This window comes from Pongo abelii, chromosome 2 (assembly GCF_028885655.2).
Source record: "Pongo abelii isolate AG06213 chromosome 2, NHGRI_mPonAbe1-v2.0_pri, whole genome shotgun sequence".
Lineage (NCBI taxonomy): Eukaryota > Metazoa > Chordata > Mammalia > Primates > Hominidae > Pongo > Pongo abelii.
In genome coordinates this window covers 111,549,987-111,571,610 of record NC_085928.1, presented here as the reverse complement: position 1 = coordinate 111,571,610, position 21,624 = coordinate 111,549,987, and the positions used below count along the sequence as shown (strand labels likewise).

General features: G+C 41.1%; 1 protein-coding gene and 1 long non-coding RNA gene across 7 annotated transcripts in view; one reads left to right on the top strand and one right to left on the bottom strand.

The window, feature by feature from the left end:
• The window catches only part of KRBOX1 (KRAB box domain containing 1), a 65,569-nt gene extending 44,190 nt beyond the window's left edge, over positions 1–21,379 (top strand). Inside the window, exons 1-5 of one of the 6 annotated variants that reach the window (XM_054552204.2) lie at positions 14,937–15,071; positions 17,434–17,515; positions 19,811–19,937; positions 20,538–20,654; positions 21,125–21,379. In XM_054552204.2, coding sequence (XP_054408179.2) covers positions 17,480–17,515; positions 19,811–19,937; positions 20,538–20,654; positions 21,125–21,234 — 390 coding nt within the window. In that variant the 5' untranslated portion in view covers positions 14,937–15,071; positions 17,434–17,479 and the 3' untranslated portion in view covers positions 21,235–21,379. Of the gene's footprint in view, positions 1–14,936; positions 15,072–15,219; positions 16,800–17,433; positions 17,516–19,810; positions 19,938–20,537; positions 20,655–21,124 lie in introns of those variants that run through there. The other 5 variants (XM_054552208.2, XM_054552207.2, XM_054552205.2 and 2 more) reach the window with 5 other exon arrangements.
• On the bottom strand, positions 12,863–15,457 carry LOC129058581 (uncharacterized). The gene is made up of 2 exons (XR_008523762.2): positions 14,373–15,457; positions 12,863–13,972 (listed from the first exon to the last, which is right to left on the bottom strand). It is a non-coding gene; the product is annotated as an uncharacterized LOC129058581 (long non-coding RNA).
• Positions 21,380–21,624: the final 245 nt, after the last annotated feature.

Here is a 21,624-nt window from a genome sequence, read left to right as displayed (position 1 = left end):
GCATAAGCCAAATACTAAGGTGAAGCTGTGGAATTGAGCCCTCCTCCAACAAGGGAGAGAAAAGGGTGTCTTGTGAATTTGGGTCCCGGCCTAGTAAAATGTCTTCTAAAAGGAAAAAAAATCCTCTTGCATTAAAGTTAACTCCTGACAGGGTAGAGGAAAGATAAAAAAACAGCTTAAGTGCAGGGCTGTGTTAACTGCCAACAGGGTGGAGAAAGGAAAAAACAACAACAACAACAAAAAACAGCTTAAGTGCAGGGTGGGAAAGATACTTGGGGGAAAATCCTCTTATTCTTAGCACAGTGGGTTTCTCCAACAGGGAGAGAAACATTTTATTGCTGTTGGACTGAGCTGGACACCTTGGCTGGGGGAGGGGAAGACATTGTGGGTGAGTGGCAGGGAATGCTGGCCAGCCAGCAGCATGGGGCCCTTGGTCCATGTGCCCCAGCCCCAACTGGGAGGGGAGTGGGGTCCGGGAGCTGCCACTCACCTGTCCATCCTGTGCGCATACCTGTGGTCATTCAGGTGGGGGTGGAACACCCCCAATATTGTAAAAGAAAAGATAGGTAACATTACAGTCACCCCTCAAAGTAAGGAAAGTACCATAGAAAAGACTGGGTTGGATGAGGCTGACATTCCCAGCCTCTGCGAGTGGCAGTGGGGGGCAGGAAGACTGCAGTTTCCTCTACCTTCAGAAGACGTCCGAGGATGAGAAAGCTCAGAAACGAAAGGAAAACAGATTTTTGGGTCCACATTTTACTCACTTTTCCTCATGTCCCTGTATGAGCCACCAAAGTGATGCAGAATTTTTGCTCCTTAGTTCAGCTAAAATCTGGATTCTTGTCTCACGAAATATTAGACATGCAGACACATTGAAAAGTGAGAAGGGTAGATTTTATTAAGAGAAAAGAAAAATTCTCAACAAAAAGAGGGGTCCTGCATGCAGGTTTTCCACTTCACAGACAGAATAACAGGCCACCACACACGAGTTTAAGAGGCCAGGCTCCTCCCTGCATAAGGCACAAATTCCCAGTGGTTCCACCCCATTCTCCCAGTGTGCATGTGGGCCCTTAGTCTGAGCCCCTCCACATTGATTTATTTCCCTTACTTGGCATGTGTTGAGGGACAGAATTTTTCACCGTGGGCATGTTTAGGCAAGCTCCCTGTGCACAATGACCTGGGCAGCATTTGGCTGTCTCCTGTCTCTATTATCATGATACACCTTTCAAACTTGATGAAAATATACTCTGAATTCTAGATTCTCTAATGGATAACTTCCTATCTCTCTGAGGTAACTTCCAGATTCCCTACTCTACCTATGTGATTTTTTTTTCTTGTCACATCACAAAAAAGAATTGTCTGGCCCCAAATGCCAATAGTGCCGCTGTGGAGAAACCCTTGTATAGACCAACGCCATTTGGAAGTGTGTTAGTCATTTCTTGGAGCCTATAAAAACCTGCTACCTCCGAATTTAGGATTGGATCTAAAAAAAACAAGCAAACAAGCAAAAACCTGTGACAAAGCAAGAATACATTTCAGCATAAAGGGAACACCAGGGGATGGAACACAAATTTATTAAGAGGAAGACTTTTTATCTATAGTGGGTGCTCAGATCATTCGTAAAGTCAGTCACTCTGCCTACTTGGAAAGTTAATTTTCTCTCTTCGTCAAAGTGAGTGAAAGCACTAGAAGATATTAAAGAGGAACCACATAAGTGGGAATAGAAAATCAATATAATTTCTCCTAAACAGCTACTGCTGCTCACCCTCTGCCTTACTGATGCAATACTGCTCTTGTCCTAAAGCACCGGTAACTGAGATAGCGTCTGGAGGTATGGGACTCTGCCTTTTCTCGCCAGTTTAATTTTTAAAACTTCTCTGAAGCCACTGCTGAAACAGAAATGATTTAATGGAGATGTAGGAGGATAGGGACAAACCCCTAATCCTGTTTCTTAAAGACCAAAACTACAAAATCAGGAAGGCTACATTTTAAAAAAATCTTAACAAAATCTCTGGTAGTGCTCAACAGCGAATAGATGCCCTTTCACTTTCCTGCAGTTGATACTACGTGATGTAGTGGATTTGACTGGTTGCTCCTCCAGCATTCAGTCTCACTTTTATTCTTTTTAATAGGTAGCCACATTTCAAAGCCATATAAGGTGGGTTTAACTATACTACCAGCTACCAGTAGTTAAGCCCTGACTGGCTTAAATAAATTCAAATAGTTCCATTTCTTTTGCTACATTTATTGTTTAGGGATGGGCATGTAACTGGGGTTTCCCCAAACAGAGTGAAGCTCAGGACTTTAAAAAATAGTTTAAGGGAGAGATTCCCTCTCTTTGCCCCTGGATTTAAATTGAATAGCATATAGCCATGCTATATATACTACTAGTATATATAGTGCCTTTGTGCAAATTAGAAAGAAGGCTTCCCTGTGGAAAAATAAAGTACAGACCCTGTGGGGCTGAAAAAGGTGCTTAATCTGGGTGGAGAAATTAGAAATAGGCACTCTTCTGGGCAGGTGCAGCTCCATAGGTTCAAGTTTGGAGTTTCCGTACTAAGCAAAGTTGACCCTACCTATGGGTGCAGACAGCTTGCACCACAGCTTGCCAAACAGAACAGTTTGAATTTCTGCCCCTACGTTCTTCCTGGAAAAACTGCATAACTATATGTGGAGCCTCCTACATATGGCTCCAGAAGCAAGAGGTAGCTAACTTTCTTGTCACTATGAGGGCAAGAAGGAAGAAAATAATATCAAGAGAATTGCAGAGAAATGGAGCTGTAGCACCACTGGCACTAATGACAACATGAACTATTGGATCAGACCACATTTGAAAGCTGAACTACCTGTAGGGTTTTTTTGTTAAATGAACCAAGAAATTTGCTTTATGGTTATACCTATAATTCAGATTTTTCTATTATAAGTAAAAGCACTCTGTTTTATGCAGTCAACTAAGAGTTCCAGGTCCCCAATATCATGCCAAAAGGAAATGCTTTGTTAAGTCAGAACAGTGTCCCCTTCAACCCTCTCAATGAGTATCCTTCCTCGTGTTCCTTTCAGATGTGAACTTAGAGGACCAAGAAAAGGGAAATTTCTCCAATAAGCAGAATCTGAGACAGCCACTTTGCCTTACCAAGGACTCACTCCATTTCCTGAGGATCATGTTCATCCTGCAACCATTCCAGTGTGATAATGAGTAGGAACAGCACCACTGGAGCTGCAGAAGTGGAGAGGAGGGCCATTTCACTATTGTACCCTTCTTTTCCACTTGACCCTAGTTTGGGGCCTAGGGCTTGTGGTTTGCTGGTCCCAAACTTCCACTCTTCTGATGCTTCTCTTGGAAACTTTAATTCTGTGAGAGACAGGAAAAACCAAAGTGTTTTTCCCAATCTCATACCACTTAACACAACACTTCACCTCTGATCACCAAAATGTGTAGGGGTTTCATTCCACCAACAACCAGTCTTCCAGCAAACACAAACTAGGTGTCCTATGATTTGATTCAATTCAACACTACCTAGAGTAGGATTAGTTCCCACATATTAAATCCCACGCGACTGCCTCCCCCTTCAAGTGCCAATCACAAGTAGTAGGTTGTCACTTATACTTATGAAAAACTGGCTATAAATTGGGGTTCACATGACCCCTTCTTGGATTTCACAGTTTGGGGCTCCATTTTTTTTTCTTGGCTTATAAATCCTCTATCCATTGACTCCCCCAGTCTCCTCTCCTGTGATCATGTGATCTTGTGATTATGGGTCTGGATCCATGGAACTTACAGTATTCTCAGGTTTCTACCTAGATTCATCTGTGCTTCACCTCAGCATTCTGATGGGTGCCTGTTATCTCCCTTTTGTGAGCATAGAGTCATGCTACCAATATACAATATTAAATGTTAAAATAGAGCCTGGGGTAGAGGTTCTATTCAGGAGTTGTGATCAGTCCAGTCTTGCTGATGTACTGCCTTTAGCTCATGAGAATCATACTTTTCTCAATGAAAAGAATTAACTCAAAGGTTGACAGTTGTGTCCTTTATAGCCAGGCCTCAGGTGAGCTTGGGTTCCTTCAAACTTCTGTTCACTTGAGTTTTGAGGTAAGTCAATGGAGGCATTTCATTGAATCTGTGTCCAAAGGCGAAGATGTATCCATTTGTATTCACCAGCAGGATGACGTTTGAGAGGTCCCAGGTAGGATGAGATAGATGCACAGAAGTGCACCTGGCCTGAGAGGACAGGATGAAGCCTGGAAACAGAGTGGTGGCAGCAAAAGATGCCCTTAGAACATGGAAATACACGAAGAGCAAACTAAACCAGTTATATGGGAATCTAATCCCTTATTAAATATTTGAATATATTGGCAAAACATCAAAATATGAGAGGTTCTAACCAGCATTTATAGATTATATAATTGATAAATTGGCTTCCATTGATCACAGGGTCAAACTAAAGGCCAAAGTTGTTTATATCTCCTGCAGTAAGGCTTTCACAGGCGTGTGAAATCACATTATAAACCTCTAACCATAGACCCCAATATCTGTGTCTCACTTCCTGCCCAATAGAGGACATTGCCACCTAACAGCTTCCTGCCACTACATAATAAAGTCCTTTCCTATGATTTTGTTTCACTTCTCTGCCTCCTGGCTTGGTACTTTCCCATATGGCTCTGCATGGCGTGGCATGCCCCTCCTCTTGGGAGCTATATGTAATAAATTCTTTCAAAGGCAGTTGTTTCTTTGTCTGTCAATTACTATAACAAATTAAAACAAATCCCAGGTATATTTTTAACACAGGGAGAACCCCACAATGTATAAATTGTTATGCCAAGTAATAGTAAGTGCTATGAAGGACAACAAAACAGGGAAAGGGGATAGAGAGGGATAGAGTGGTCAAAGACAAACTCTGGTGAGGGAACATTTGAACCAGAGACTAGAGTAAGATAGGGAGCAAGATGTGTTGATGAGTGAGAGCATAGCATTCTAGGTAGAGGGAATAGCAAGTAGGAAGGCCCTGAGGCAGGAAGGGAGCATGCTTGCAGTGTGTAAGTAGAGAGAGAGAGAGAGAGAGAGAGAGAGAGAGAGATTGAGACGGCAATGCTTAGGAGTGGGATGGGTTCAGAGTATGGGAGGTGGACTGAATTGTGTCCTCCAAAAATTGATATGTTGAAGCCCAAACCCCTGGTACCACAGAATGTGACTGTATTTGGACACAGGGCCTTTAAAGGGTAATAAAATCAAAATGAGGCCATTAGAGTGTGCCCTAATCCAATCTGACTGTTGTCCTCATAAGAAGAGGAGATTAGGATGTGGTAGCTCATGCCTATAATCCCAGCACTTTGGGAGGCTGAAGCAGGCGGATCAACTGAGATCAGGAGTTGGAGACCATTCTTGCCAACATGGTGAAACCCCGTCCCTACTAAAAATACAAAAATCAGCCAGGTGGTGGTGGGCACATGTAATCCCAGCTACTCAGGAGGCTGAGGCAGGAGAATTGCTTGAACCCGCAAGGCAAAGGTTGCAGTGAGCTGAGATCACACCACTGCACTCCAGCCTGGGTGACAGAGAGAGACTCTGTCTCAAAAAAAAAGAAAAAAAAAAAAAAAAAAAAAAGCAGGGATTAGGACACACAGAAAGACACCAGGAGTGCACATGAACAGAGGCATGGCCATGTGAAGAGACATCAAGAGAGCAGCCATCTGCAAGCCAAGGAGAAAGGGCTCAGAGGAAACCAACCCTGCCAGCACCTTGATCTTGGACTTCCAGTCTCCAGAACTGTGAGAAAATAAATTTCTGTTGTTTAAGCCACCCAGCCTGTGGTATTTTGTTATGGCAGCCTCAGGAAACTATTATAGGAGGAAATGACATCAAAGACAGAGGTAGGGGTCAGGTCATACAGGACCCACTAGGCTATGGTAATCGCTTTGGATTCTGCTGTAAGTATGAAGGAAAGTCAATGGCAGATTTTGAATAGGGGTGTGTGGCCCAAGATGGCTCACTATTGCTGAGTCCTGACTCACATGCTCATTGGTTTTCACATTTTGTGGCCATGTCTAGATGCAAAGGCATCTGGGAAATGCCTTTATTCTGAACATTCACCTGACCAATTAAATACAAGGATTTTATTCTTGTTGTTTTATCTCTGTCAACAAGGGAAAAACATTTTGAGGGACAACAAAAAGTCTCTTAGAGGCACCAAATGTCTGTAATACCTGGAACTGTGAGAATAATTTCTGTAAGTGGGATGGGTAGGTTGAGTTTTTAATAGGTTTATTTAGGGGAAGGAAGTTATTTAGTTGTAGGTCTTAGTAAAGATTCATGGAGAAAGTACATCTGAACATTTGGCAATGGGGATATGGATAGAAAGAAAGGAAGGACAGGCAGGCATTGCAGACAGAACAGGCACAGGCAGGAACATATTTATGGCACAGATGAAATTTAAGTGTGGCTGCAGTGAAATGTGTGGGCAGGGAGGTAAGGGAGGCCAGGTTGGAGATGAGTTGGGGCATACTGTGGAGTCCTGAATCCTTAGGTGAGGGATTGGAGAAACTGAATTAGGCACTGAGTGTGTTTGAGCAAGGAAGTGGTAATGTTTGGTTTTCACTTTGGCAGTATATATAGACAAAAGGAGTATGGAGAGAGGTGATCCCATTTATTTTTGGAAATGTTTAATGAGCCTTCAAACGTGCTAGCCTTAGATTTTGCCATAGCCTTCAGGCTTCCCTGCACTGGGGTGAGTAGATACAGTGATAGTTGGTGAGTGTATGTGAGTTTACTAGACACTTATTAGTCTGTCGCAGCAGCCAGATAACCAGGAAATGCTAAGACCACACTGCATGCCACATAGTGAAATAAGGAGTCTGGCTCCATTTTTGATGTTGGTTGCTGACAGCTTTCAAGCCCCATCACTCCTCTTTCTCTGTCTGCTTCATATCTGGGCAAGCTGATAAAAAATACCTCAGGTGCTGCTTTCCTTACGTGTCCCATATGGAGAAACCCTCACTTCAGCCCCACCTTCCAAACACCGTAGAACCCAAAACCAGAGCCTTTCCCCTGCTCTCTCAAGCCATTCAGACCAGCTTGGGAGCCTGCCATTACTCATTATGGGAGTAGTAAATCTTTTTCTAGCCGCTTGGTGTGAGCATGATGTCTTAAGCCTAGACATCCAAAACAAATTTTGGGTGAGAGACCAGGCTGTGTCTGTGGGGTGACCACAATACATAGTCTACAGACTACTATATATGTGGTTACCCTACACTATATTTCTGTATTTTACAAGTGCCTATTGTGACACAGTATTTCACAAGTGCCTATTAAGTGCCAGATGCTGAGGACAGAACGGTGAATTGACTGCATTGGAGTTCATATTGTTGTCAGGAGGAAAAGGCAATAAGCAAAAGGAATAAATCATATATACTTGAAGGAAAAGAGTTGCGAGTGCTGGGGATGGGTTGGCTATATATATATATATATATATTTTTTTTTTTTTTTTTTTTTGAGATGGAGTCTCACTCTGTTGCCCAGGCTGGAGTGCAGTGGCGCGATCTCAGCTCACTGCAACCTCCACCTCCCAGGTTCAAGAAATTCTCCTGCCTCAGCCTCCTGAGTAGCTGGGATTACAGGTGCCCGTCACCACGCCTGGCTAATTTTTGTATTTTTAGTAGAGACGGGGTCTCACCATATTGGCCTGGCTAGTCTCAAACTCCTGACCTCAGGAGATCTGCCTGCCTCGGCCCCCCAAAGTGCTGGGATTGCAGGTGTGAGCCACCGCGCCCAGCCTGGGTTTGCTATTTTTAAATGTTTGTCAGAGTAAGACCTCCCTGAAAAAGTAAAACATTGAAAAATATCCTGAAGGATATTTTCTTTTCTCTTCTCTTTTCTTTTTTTGAGACAGAGTCCTGCTCAGTCACCGAGGCTGGAGTACAGTGGTACGATCTCGGCTCACGGCAAACTCCGCCTCCAGGGTTCAAGTGATTTTCCTGCCTCAGCCTCCCAAGTAGCTGGGATTACAGGCACATGCCATCATGCCCGGCTAACTTTTGTATTTTTAGTAGAGATGAGGTTTTGCCATGTTGGCGAGGCTGGTCTTGAACTCCCGACCTCATGTGATCCACCGGACTTGGCCTCCCAAAGTGCTGAGATTACAGACGTGAGTCACTGTACCTGGCCCTTGGATATTTTTACTTAACATAAAATTTTGGGTTTACAATTCTTTTCTTTTAGCACTTTAAAAATATTGTTCCATTTATGGCCAGGCATGGTGGCTCACGCCTGTAATCCCAACACTTTGGGAGGCTGAGGAGGGTGGATCACTTGAGGTCAGGAGTTCAAGACCAGCCCAGCCAACATGGTGAAACCCTATCTCTAAAGAAAATACAAAAATTAACCAGGCGTGATGGTGCATGCCCGTAGTCTCAGCTCCTCAGGAGTTTGAGGTGGAAGGATCACTTCAACCTGAGAGACGAAGGGTGCAGTGAGCCAAGATCATGCCACTGCACTCCAGCCTGGGTGACAGAGCGAGACCTTGTCTCAAACACACACACAAAAAATTGTTCCATTTAAATTCTTTTCTTGCAGCCCTTTAAAAATACTGTTCCATTTAAAATTGGAGTAATGTGAATCACTGTTCCCCTATAAATAATGCATTTTTTTTTTCTGACTGCTTCCAGGTTTTTTCTTTTTCTCAAATACATTTCTTTTTTTGAGATGGAGTCTCACTTTGTTCGCCAGGCTGGAGTGCAGTGGTGAGATCATGGTTTACTGCCTTGACCTCCCAGGCCCAAGCAATTCTCCCATCTCAGCCTCCTGAATAGCTGGGGACACAGGCATATACTACCACTCCCAGCTAATTTTTAAAACTTTTCTGTAGAGACAGGATCATGCTATGTTGCCCAGGCTGGTCTCAAACACCTAGACATCAGCAATCCTCCCACCTTGGCTTCCCAAAGTGCTGGCATTACAGGCATGAGACACTGCACTTAGCTTTTAAATATTTTTTATTCTGTAGTTTGATTATGCTGTATTTAGGCCTGGGTTTGTGTTTATCCTATTTGGAATTCACTAAGCTTGAATCTGTAGGTTTATGTTTTTCCACCAAATTTGGAAAGTTTTCAGCCTTCGTTTCTGCAGATATTCATTCTACACCACACTCTTTCTCTTCCCCTTCTGAGACTCTGATGACGTGAATGTTAGACCTTTTGATGTTGTCCTCATAGGCCCCTAAGGCACTTTTCATTTTTCATCTTTTTTCCTTGGTTTTTCAGATTAGATAATTTCTATGAATCTATCTGCAAGTTCACTGTTTTTTTCCTCTGTCCTCTCCATTCTGCCATTGAGCTCATACACTGAGTTTCTTGTTTTTTTTTTTTTGTTGTTCTAAAATTTTCATTTGGTTCTTTTGTTTTCTATTTCTTTGGTGAGGTTTTCTGTCTTTCCATTCATTTCAAGAGTGCCCACTCTTAATTGTTTGAATATTTTTGTAATAGCTGCTTTAAAGTCTTTTTGAGATAATTCTAACATCTGTGTCATCTTAACATTAGCATCTGTTGATTTGTTTTTCAATGAAACAATATTTTTTCTGGGTTTTTTTTTTTTGTACGCCAAGTAGTTTTGTATTGTATCCTAAGCATTTTGAATGCTATATTATGAGACCTCGAAGCATGTTTAAATTTTAAGTATAGTGCTAATTTTTTAAAAAGCAGTAATTCAACCCTGTTGGGTTCAGGGTGCAAAATCTGGCAATTTTTCTTTGATTTTTTTTAATACTAATATCAGTTCATTTTTCAAAACTTTTTGTAATACTATCCATATCTGTTCCCTGTGCAGGCTACCGAGTGGCCATTCTGGGGCTTGGGAGGTGATGTACTCCATATTTAGTTCTGTCTGTGCTGTTTGGGGTCAGATCCATGCATGTGTAGCTCAGGAATAAACCCAGGAGTTTATAAATAACTTCAACAAATTGTTTTACTGACCTCAACCTTCTCTGAAATTTCGCTAGTAGTTTCTGGTCTATTCATTTCTCTTTTCTTTCTTTTTTTCTTTTTCTTTCTTTCTTTCTTTTTTTTTTTTTTTTGAGACAGAGTCTTGCTCTGTCGCCCAGGCCAGAGTGCAGTGGCGCAATCTTGGCTCAGGGCAACCTCCACCTCCTGGGTTCAAGCGATTCTCGTGCCTCAGCCTCCCAAGTAGCTGGGATTATAGGCACCCACTACCAAACCCAGCTAATTTTTGTATTTCTGGTAGAGATGGGGTTTTGCCATGTTTGCCAGGCTGGTCTCAAACTCCTGGCCTTCAGTTATGTGCCTTCCTCAGCCTCCAAAAGTGCTGAGATTACAGGCGTGATCCACCGTGCCTGGCCCTTGCCCCTCCTTTCTGATCCTCCAGGTAGAAAGCTGAGGTTTTATCTAGCCCTCTCTGCTATAAACTTTTTGCAATTGAAACTGTATGCTACTCCCTTATGGTCACACTAAGCAGTGAGAGGACTGAGAAACAAAAAAAGCAGCTTGAGTTTCTCTCACCCTCTTGAGATCACAGCTCCACTGATCAGAGAGAAAGATTCTTACTCTCTCTGAGTTTTAGGTTTTGGACAACACCCATTAGTCTTGCTTCTATCCCCAGCACAGATTACTTGGGACTGGGACATGGAAGTACAAAGAAAAGAAATCAGAGGATTTCTATTCTCTTCCGGAGCATCAGATGACTCCTTTCCACGCCTTGAGCTATTAAAGAACTCGAGGGCTTCTCCCTTACTTCTGTCTCTGCTGATGCACACTTCCAGAATTTGGGCTATGTATAGTTCAGGCTAGGGAATATGAGACGAAAAAAATGGTAAACTCACTGTCAATCTTGTGGTACTTTCACTTCTGTTGCTCCTCAAACAGCTTGCTCCTATTTACCTTTCAGAGTCAAATACCTACTGTATGCATCCTACCCAAGGTTTAGACCTGCATTTAATAGAAACAACTAGGTAGAATAGGCTAATTATATCTTACCTAGAACCTCATCCATTTTTTTACTTAACATTTTTTATGTGTTTATATTTAAAGCATGTTTCTTGTATGCAGCATGCAGTTGATTCTTGCTTTTTTTTTTTCATTGTATTTTTTTTCTTTTTATTATTATTATTATTATTATTATTATACTTTAGGCTCTATGGTACATGTGCACAACGTGCAGGTAAGTTACATATGTATACATGTGCCATGCTGGTGTGCTGCACCCACCAACTCGTCATCTAGCATTAGGTATATCTCCCAGTGCTATCCCTCCCCCCTTCCCCCACCCCACAGCAGTCCCCGAAGTGTGATGTTCCCCTTCTTGTGTCCATGTGTTCTCATTGTTCAATTCCCACCTATGAGTGAGAATATGCGGTGTTTGGTTTTTTGTTCTTGCGATAGTTTACTGAGAATGATGATTTCCAATTTCATCCATGTCCCTACAAAGGACATGAACTCATCATTTTTTATGGCTGCATAGTATTCCATGGTGTATATGTGCCACATTTTCTTAATCCAGTCTATCATTGTTGGACATTTGGGTTGGTTCCAAGTCTTTGCTATTGTGATTCTTGCTTTTTTTAAAAAAATCAAATCTTACATTCTCTGTCTTTTTTTTTCTTTTTCTTTTTTTTTTTTTTTTTGAGACAGAGTCTTGCTCTATTGCCCAGGCTGAAGTGCAGTGGTGCAATCTCGGCTCACTGCAACCTCTGCCTCCTGGGTCCTGGTTCAAGCAATTCTCCTGCCTCAGCCTCCCAAGTAGCTGGGATTACAGGAACGTGTCATCATGCCCAGCTAATTTTTGTATTTTTAGTAGAGACGGGGTTTCACGATGTTGGCCAGGCTGGTCTTGAACCCCTGACCTCGTGATCTGCCCACCTCGGCCTCCCAAAGTGCTAGGATTACAGGCGTGAGCCACTGTGCCTGGCCTCTGTCTTTTAATTAGTGCGTTTAGAGCACTTACTTTTAATATAATTATTGATATGACTGAATTAAAATCTATCATTTGCTAATTGTTTTGTATTTGTTCTAACTGTTCTTTTTTTCTCTCTCTTTTAAATCTTCTTTTGAATTGAGGATTTTCTGTGATTCTGTGTTATCCCCATAATTGATTTATTATTTCTACTGAACAGTTTAATGCATATTTTCAGAGCTTACAATATATATCTATAATTCGAGTCTATTTCCAAATAATATTATATCACTTCTCATGTAGTGTGTGGGTTTTGCAACACAAACTGCCAAACCTTCTCTCCCAACATTTGTGCTATTTTTTGTCATGTCTTACTTTTACATATGGTATTAACATAGTACCTTGATATTATTTTTGCTTTTGACAGTGACTTATATTTTAGAGTAATTTTTAAAATAAGAAAAAAGTAAATTTTATATTTATTTTCACTTCTTGACATTTCTAGAGGTCTTCATTTCTTTGTGTACGTCCAAGTTTTTGTCTGGTATCATATTCATTCTGCCTGAAGAATACCTGTTAACATTTCTTATAGTACTGATCTGGTGGCAATGAATTTTGTTTATCTGAAAAGTCTTTATTTCTCCTGCATTATTGAAAAATATTTTTGCGGGATATAAAATTCTGGGTTCACAAGTTCCTGACCTTTCTCTGACCTACTATCAGCACTTTAAAGATGTTACTACATTATCTCTGGCTTGCATGGTTTCTGATGCAAAATTGGTTGTAATTCTTATTTGGGTTTCTCTGTATGTAATGTGTCTTTTTTCTCTGGCTGCATCCAAATATTCGTGTATGTATATATATTTATATACACATGCTATACACATATAGTATACACCCATATATGCACATACACATACACACAAATAACGTATAGCGGCTAAGGCAAAAATGAAACAGGCATACTTTTTCTTTCGGTAGATCTTTATTGTGAAGGCTTGAGTTGATCTAATCAGGAGTTAAACTGTGTTTAGGTGTTTTTGTTGCTATGGTTATCCACAGGCTTCAAGTTCTTCTAGTATTACCCTGAGTTTAGTGTGTGGGATGGTTTGCTAAAGGAGATTTTCTCAATGTTTGCACCACTCTCAACTTTAGGCCTTCCCTTCATTGCTGTACCTCAGAGAGGGGTCTTTCTCCATGTTTTTATCCTTCTTCTAGCAGTAGATTGCTGCTCTTATTGACTCAGCATTTGATATTTTGATGGTGGTAGAAGGGATGGCATTTTCTGTTGTGATTCAGCTTTAATCTTAGGTAGGCACTGTGTCTCTGAGACTTAAGGGTGGGGTCTATTAAGTGATGTTGCCCTATCCTCAGCTGTAGGACACCTCCATGGTCTGGAACCAGGATGCAATTCTACTGCTATTTTGTGAATAGAGAGCTTTTTGTTCACTTTATTCCCCTCAGTTCCACTGGATCTTAACCAGTCCCTAAGGGTGACAAGATTTGCTTCTTCATCCTCCGAGGCTTAGGGTTTTTGTTCTGTAGGGGAAACAGGAGAGAAGGACCTGGATGGGGATTCATGTCTTTTCTAGGGGGGAGGTTTTCATAAGATTCTTCTTGCCTTACCTTCAATTGTATGTGTGTATGTGTGTGTGCACACATTTGATGATGTCCATAGAGAAGAATATACAAGTGGGTGGAAATTCTGCTTGTGTTTGTGGTTCAAAGGAGTTCTGTAGTCTCTATATTCTTAGGCTAGCCAACACTTGGACCTCAGCAACTCATTAAACATTTTAGCTGATTTCTCCTTAACAGCTTACATGGCATCCAATGGCATCTGTCCTATGTAAACATGTGCTTACAACCATCTCTTCTTGAAAGTGCCTGTCTTACATCAGATTTTAGATTAACTTGTTTGCCCCCAGATCTTAGCTTTCTGATGTGTTCAAGAGAAAATTTTAGATTATCTGGCTGTTTTTTGTTGTTGTAAGGGTGAGGCTATACTCTTTTCAGTTTTCTACATCGTGAGAAGGTGAATTTCTTGATTTTTCAAAAAGAATCACACTTTTAAAAACCCTGAAAAATAAAGAAAAGAGACTGAGCTACCAGAACGGCAGTGACTTTGGGTGGCTCTCACTTATGCCAGGCACAGGGTGAATTCAGGGTTCTGGGCTACAAGGGGTCGACTGCAAACCCCTGCAGCAGATCTGAGCTGCATGTGTGGGCCCCTGTGTCAGCCTGTGCTCATTTGTCTTCCTACAGTGATGTTGCACGTGATACACAACACCCAAGGACAATGGAGGTGGGAGCAAATGTCCCTTATTCTTCACACCCTTCACTGTTGGCATCAAGGCAGTTACTCTACCCTTTCCACAGGCTTTGGCACAGCATGTCAGTAAGTTCTCTGGGGTGGCCACACCTATTTCCTCTAAGTGCTTTCAACAGGTTTTTCATCATGATAGGTATCCTTTCTTACCTCTGATTGATGTAGTGATGCTGTTTTCCTGGGACAGTGTTCAGCTCTGCTGGACAGGGGATGAATATTTCTTGGATAAATTGACTGCTCTCACTTTGCCCATGGTCCATTGCTAATCCTCTCTGCTAGTGGTAATGTATGGAAGTGAGAGGCGTCAGCAACATTGAAAGATATCACATTCTAGGAGTGCAATCATTACAGCAATTCAAGAGAAGTCCTGGTTGTATAATGTGTGATTAGTTGATTATGCTATAACAATCCAAATGCTAAATTTAACAAGATCAATAAAACGTATAACCATTCACATTTTCTTGCATATTCTGGGTAAGACTTGTAGTTGCAGTTATTGTAGCACAGTAATAAAGGCACTGGAAGCCAGTATTAAAGGTTGGCACGATGATGCAGTGTCATGAGCAAGGTGCCTCGACTCAGAACTGGGCTCTGGAGGAACGCCAAGAGCCTATCTCGCCAGCGTGCCCTTTTCCTTGCGGGAATTAGGAGGGAAGCACCAAGATGTGGGGTCCTCCAGGAGTCCTAGAGAGAAATCCAGAGAGTGTATGGGTTCACCAGTCAGTGTGATGATGCACTTCCGGGGCCGCCTTCGTTTTTGTCGCGCGAGGTTTTGGTTTGTGAGGATCGGCGAGTGGCGCCCACCATCTCTGCTTGCTGAAAAGCTGCAGAGGCCGCCGGGAGCCCACGGTGAGCGGGTCTGAGGAGGACGGGAAACAGCCCCGAGGGAGGCGGGCGTGGCTACTGCTGGTACTGGGGTCTTCATGCCGATCCCCGAGCTTGGCTCGGTGGCGTCGAGATGCGGCGCTGGCAGAGGCCTGGAACGCTGGCCGCAGGCTCCCACCCCCTCGTTTGCCTGTACCCACGGCAGCCTGTGGCCCACTCAGAGTCAGATACTGACACACATTCGCATGTTAACTTCGAAGCCCACAAAAAGTTTTAACTGTCCACACTCCAGAACCTTCTAGCAACAGAACACACCCCTCGGTCGCTCCAGCCCCCTTGTCTTTGCCCCGGATGCGGAAACCCCGACCCTACCCCTCAGCTTGTCAGTTTCCACGTTTTCAGTTGGTCCCAGAAAATCAGTTGGTGATCAGTTATTTTCGTCTGCCATAGTGTACACCAGTCTTGAAACTTGTTACTGTTGTAGAGCAACCAAAAATTTGAGAATACTGAAATGTATTCCCTGCCCGTCCCCAGGATGTCCCATTTTGGAAAATATGGAGCCCTGCGATTTGGATTGGCTCATAAGAATGTTAAATCTAAAAAGACTAATCGTATCCGTCATGCACCTAATATGTGTCCAGTGTTTAACATAGTTACCTATGTACAGGATTGGAGATGTCGAAAGATTTCTTGACCTCTTAACATTGTTCATTATATTCTTTTCTTTAGAGTCTCTGAACTTTTACTCCACTGTCATAATTTAATTGTCAAGGTTCATAGGTTAACATTTGATGTCCCTGCCATTAATCAACTATGTTGGGAGTGTGCTTCAACTCCACATAGTTTTCCCCATAGGAAGACACTTCCATAGGGAGTGTTTTGTGTTTTGTAGGGTGGCCTCTGTTGTAGTTCTATTTCCAGATGATTTCCCTTTCACAGATTGTCAGCTATGCAGATCAGACCTTTTTGCTTAAGTCCTTTTGTTTGATACGCTAATCCTATTAAATATCCACTGTAAGGGACATTTACTGCCGATACAATGACAGTATCATGATTTTAGAGAATTAGATTCCACAATTACAAGGGTTACCTATTTACTCACTATGAATCACTGCTTTTGTTACCCTTTCTTGGACAGAAACCATCCGTGAATTTAGCAGCATTACTTGTGTAGGTTTACATTGTATTTTCTTTTAAAGTACTTCTCTTTACACTCGTAAATATTTCTCCTTACTGGACTCCCTGTTAACTTCCAAGATGCCTTTTCTGGCGTCTCCTGACAGCTGTTTCTCTGACACCTTCAGCTTCCTCTACCTTCCTGAATGGCTTTCTGAATTCACTAAGAAGAGTCATTGGAGGGAGGGGCAGTGCACTGGCTTTATAGTGTTTTGTCTGATGCTGTTGCAGTACCTTAAGACTTATGGCAAACTGCAGATATGGAGTTGGAATGGAAGTTGTTTTTAAGGTCTATGAGTACATGCACTTTTATGTGTTTGTTTGTATGCTTTTGAATATCTCTGATCTAACTGTTGGCAGCTCTTTGTATTTCACGTGTTGTCTTTAATGCATAAATATTGATGATTCACTCTTGAAAGGCAAAAGACTTACTTTGTAATGATGAACTAATTAAATGACCCAGAATGAGAGTTGGAACTAGTTTAGAAATGAAATTGTTTTGTTTCCTTATACTATAACATTTGGAACTTGGAGTATTTGGGACATGTTATGAAGTTGATGGATTCTTTTAATATGGTAATGTCTTCTTTCTCATCACCCACTCCCAACACCTTTATAAAACTGAATGAGTTTCTTGTATTTAGGGGAAAAATAGTAGTAGGGAGACATGAAAATATTTCTAATAACTATTTTCAAAGTCTGTTCAACTTTCATTACTTCAGTCATAGAAACTGTCTCATTCTAATATTAAGTAGCATAGGAGGAAAAACATGCTGAGATCTTACAGTATTTAATGGATTTCTTTTATATAACTCATTCTTATCTGTACTACATAACTCATTCTTATCTGTACTGTATGGATTTCAGGGATCTTAACTGTTTAGAATTCCAACTTTCTTTTCCGCCTATAACACTCTGTCCACTGTCTACCTTAGTTTCCTTTTCTGTTTTCTGCCCTGTGATATATTCTATGGATTAGCTGAAATTATAGTTTTCTCAGTCCACTTTTTCATCACTCATTCCTTGGATGATTCTACCTCCTTTTTGCATTTCTCCGTATGCCTGCTATCTCGCGTTTGTGAGACTGATAATAAGCAATAACTAATGAACGGTTATTTATATAGCCTTCAAAACAGGATGGGTCAGAGGTTGTATGTAGGACTTATGGTCAATAAAGTTATTATCGTTTTTTTTTTTTCTTTACCTTCAGCACCTGAGACTTTTACCTTTACCCAGAAAGGAATAAAAGAGGTCAGATGATGACAGCTGTGTCCTTAACAACCAGGCCCCAGGTAAGCTGTTTTTTTCTATCTCTGTACATATCCCTGTGTGTATATACATATATGTTTATTAGATACATACATAAAAATATCTATATATACGCATTTACACATATGTAACATACGTTTATATATGTTATATATATACACACACACATTTCTCATTGAGGTTTAACTTATACAACACAAGTCTTAACAGTATAGCTCACTTTTTAGAACTATGTACAATTGTATGACCTCACTCATAGAAACACATAGAACAATATTAGCACCCCAAAAGGCCCCTTCATACTGTCTCCCAAGCAATCCACTACTCATCCCAAAGTTAACCACTATTCTGACCTCTGTTACCATGGGAAAGTTTTGTTTGTTCTTGAACTTCGTATAAGTGGAATCATTAAACATGCATTCTTTTGTGTCTACCTTCTTTTGCTCAACATTATGTCTGTGAACTTCACTGACGTTGTTGCACACAGCAGTGATTTGTTCTTTTTCACTACTGAGTAGTTTTTCATTTTGTGATAATAGCACATTTTATTCATTCTATTGTGGATGGACTTTTGGTTGTTCCCATTTTGGGCTACCATGAATAAGAATGCAGTGAACATTCTTGTCTTTTTGTGGACATAGACGCTTATTTCTCTTGGGTATGTCTCTGTGAGTAAAATTTTAGCTCATAGGGTATATATACATTTGGTTAGTTTTAGTAGATACTGCCCAACAATTTTCCAAAACGATTCTTCCAATTTATATTTTTGTCAGCCGTGTACAGTTGCTCCACATCCTTACCAATACTTGTTGTCACTCGTTTGCAGTATCTCATTGGGGTTTAAAAAATTTTCTCATCTCTAGTAAGCAGTGATGCTGAGCACCATTTCATAGGTTTATTGGCATATCCTCTTATGTGAACTCCCTGTTCAGATATTTTTTCGTATTTTTTATTACACTGTACCTTTTTTCCTCCTAAGTTGTATTGTTTCTTATTTATTGTAAGTCCTTTGTCAGACATACATGTTATTAAGTAACTTCTCCCAATCAGTGGCTTGCATTTTCACTCTCCTAATGGTATCTTTTGATAAATAGATTTTACTTTCAATGAAGTCCAGTATATCAGTTTGTTTTGTGTAAGAAATCTTTTCTTACTCAGACATCATCAAGATGTTCTTCTGTGTTTTCTTCTAGAAGATTTGTTTTACCTTTATACTTAGGTGTGTGATTCATCTCAAATTAAAGGTGTGAGGCATGGGTCAAAGTTCTTTTTCCCCCCATATACATATCGAATTGATTCAGGATTATGTATTGAAAAATCTGCCTTTTACCCACTGAATTGCTCTAGTTACTTTGTCATACATTTGGTGAACATATATGTCTGTGTCTGTTTTTAAAATCCCTATTCAGTTCTATTAGTTGAATTTTCTGTCTGAACCAGTATTCCATGACACTCACTGTTAGTGAGTTACATGGAATTTTGCAACACAACGTAACATGGAGGGCTTTTCTCCAAGGTAATTAAAAATATATAAAAATGATAATTGACAAAATATTCTTAGGCACTTGGCTCATAGGTTCCCTTAATCTCATACTCCATGTTAAGACCATTTCCACTAGAGCTCTATTTCTGAAATACAGAGCTTGACTCCAGGGCTTAAAAACTTGAAATAGCCACCTTTTTAGGCCTGTCTTGAGCCTTATGCACCAAGTTGGTCTAGACCCTAGCCTTTCTCAAGTAAGCAGTATTTTCCTATGCTTCTTTAACCTCACTACCTCTGCATGAAGACAGGCTGTGGGTGGGAGTTCATTGACTGATCAGAGAGCTTTTGTGCTTGGGGTAGTGGGCAAGGAGACAGGCAAGAAAGAAGGATTAGAATGAAAGTAGAATTGGGTAATGGAGTAATATGAGTAACCCAAATAATCACTGGGATATATACAAATTAGGGAGGGGCTTAGAGCTAAGCTGACAGCTATGTTCAGGGGTCCGTTCTCCTTCCACAAGTGCACTTCTGAGCTCGGGCCCAAGCCCAGCTTCTATGCAGCAGGTTCAGTGTCTGTGGAGGTCACATGTTTAGAAGCTAATAGCGGAGGTGTACTTGTTTCTCACTGGGAAAGTATGCTGAACTCTGACTGGCTACCTTTAATTCTGCATCTTCTTCCTCCACACCTAAATTTTACACAAAAACTCTGTAGGCACGTGAAGGACCCAATACTGAATACGTATCATTTGTAGGTGCCCTTCTCAGGTCTTTCATTGGCAGATTTGACCATCACCAAAGTACTGAGGTCTGGGAAAGTAGGAACTTGTCGTTTCAGGAATCAGTGGCTTTTGAGGACGTGGCTGTGTACTTCACTACGAAGGAATGGGCCATCATGGTGCCTGCCGAGAGGGCCTTGTACAGGGATGTGATGCTGGAGAACTATGAGGCTGTGGCCTTTGTAGGTAAGGCCTCTCTGCTGCTGGTTTCTGCCTGGGCCCTCAGGTTGAAGGGCTCTTTTATAATTATTAGCTGACCCCAAATAGCGATGTCAAAGGGTGCCAGGTATAGAAAGCCCTGGTATCTATTGACTTGCAAAAGGCCTGCCTTCTTTTTCTATCGTAAAAGCTACCCTCCTTCCCTACCTGCCTCAGAGGTGATTCTGAGTACAGTAGGGCTTGAGCTATATCTTGATACCCTTAGCCTAGTATTGAACCTCCAATTTATCTTGAGAGAATGCAGCCACTTTGTCTCCCTCTGGGAGTTACTCCTAGGAGCCATTTGTCTTTTTCCCATAGCGGGAGATTTTCATCCTCTGACAAAGAAGGTAAAAAATCTTGTTGCCCTTTAAATAGAAATCTGCCTTCCAGGGTATTTCAGGCTTCCTTGGAAGAACCATCCTGACTTTTCATCCCAGGATCCTTCCCAGTACCTCTTTAGGGTACCTGTCGTATAGCTCACCCAGGAATTACTCTCCTCACCTCCCTTGCTTGTTCTTGCAGCCACAGGCTTGAATTTGACCCCTATGATTATTCTCATTATTGTTATGTTTTCTTCTTTTCAAGCAGTGTCACCCACTTCCAAACCAGCTTTGGTCTCTCATCTGGAGCAAGGGAAAGAGTCCTGTTTCACCCGGCCACAGGGAGTCCTAAGCAGGAATGACTGGAGAGCAGGCTTGATAGGTGAGTTAAGCAAGAGGGTTCTTCTCCAGCTTTGTCTCTTCCTTTGCCTTCATTTCATCAAAATGAAAGGTGTGTGTTCTCTGTACCCAGCATCATGGAGTACACTGGGATCCTCGATCACATTTTTTCTGACTGGTGTGTTATTCATAGCTTCCCATCCCATTAAAGCATAGTACACAACACTCTGCTTCTGTATTTCACACACTGGAATGGATGCTTTTATCCCTTGGGGATATGTGGAATAGTTTTTCTAAATACTTTACTGGTTATTTGTGATCACTTTTTTCCAGTTTCTCCAGTTTTACAAAATTGATAAACTTGGTGCAGTATTATCTTGTCCACTGACCAACAGAACAAGTAGAAAAATTTATTTTTGTTTTTCGTGAGAACTAATATATTAACAATTTAAAATAATTTTTTATACTGAAATATTTTAAGCTTATAGTTGTTATGATTTTCCTCCTCTCTAGGATACTTGGAACTAAGAAGATATACTTACTTAGCTAAAGCAGTGTTACGTACAATAGTATCAAAAATTTTTCAAAATCGTCAATGCTGGGAAGACAGAAGAAGAGCTTAATTCTTGACATTTAAATACCAGTTTTCCAAGTAAGGAGTTGATGTAAGAGCCACCTTAAACGATGTCAAATACACATTTTCTTTTTCTGTAGACTGGTAGATTTAATGTTTTTCATTCATTAAAATAACTCATTTTGATGTACAAAGCAGGCTCTCATGTCGTTTTTTAAATAGCTTTCTGGAGATATAATTCACAAATGATACAATTCACCCATTTAAAGTATACAATTAAGTGGTATTTAGAATATTCACAGAGTTGTGCAGGCATGCCACAGTCTACTTTTAGATCTTTAGAAATCTCTATCTGTTAGGAATCATCACCATACCCGTCCCCAACTCTTGGTTTTAGGCAACTACCTATCTACTTTTTGTTTCCATAAATTTCCTTGTT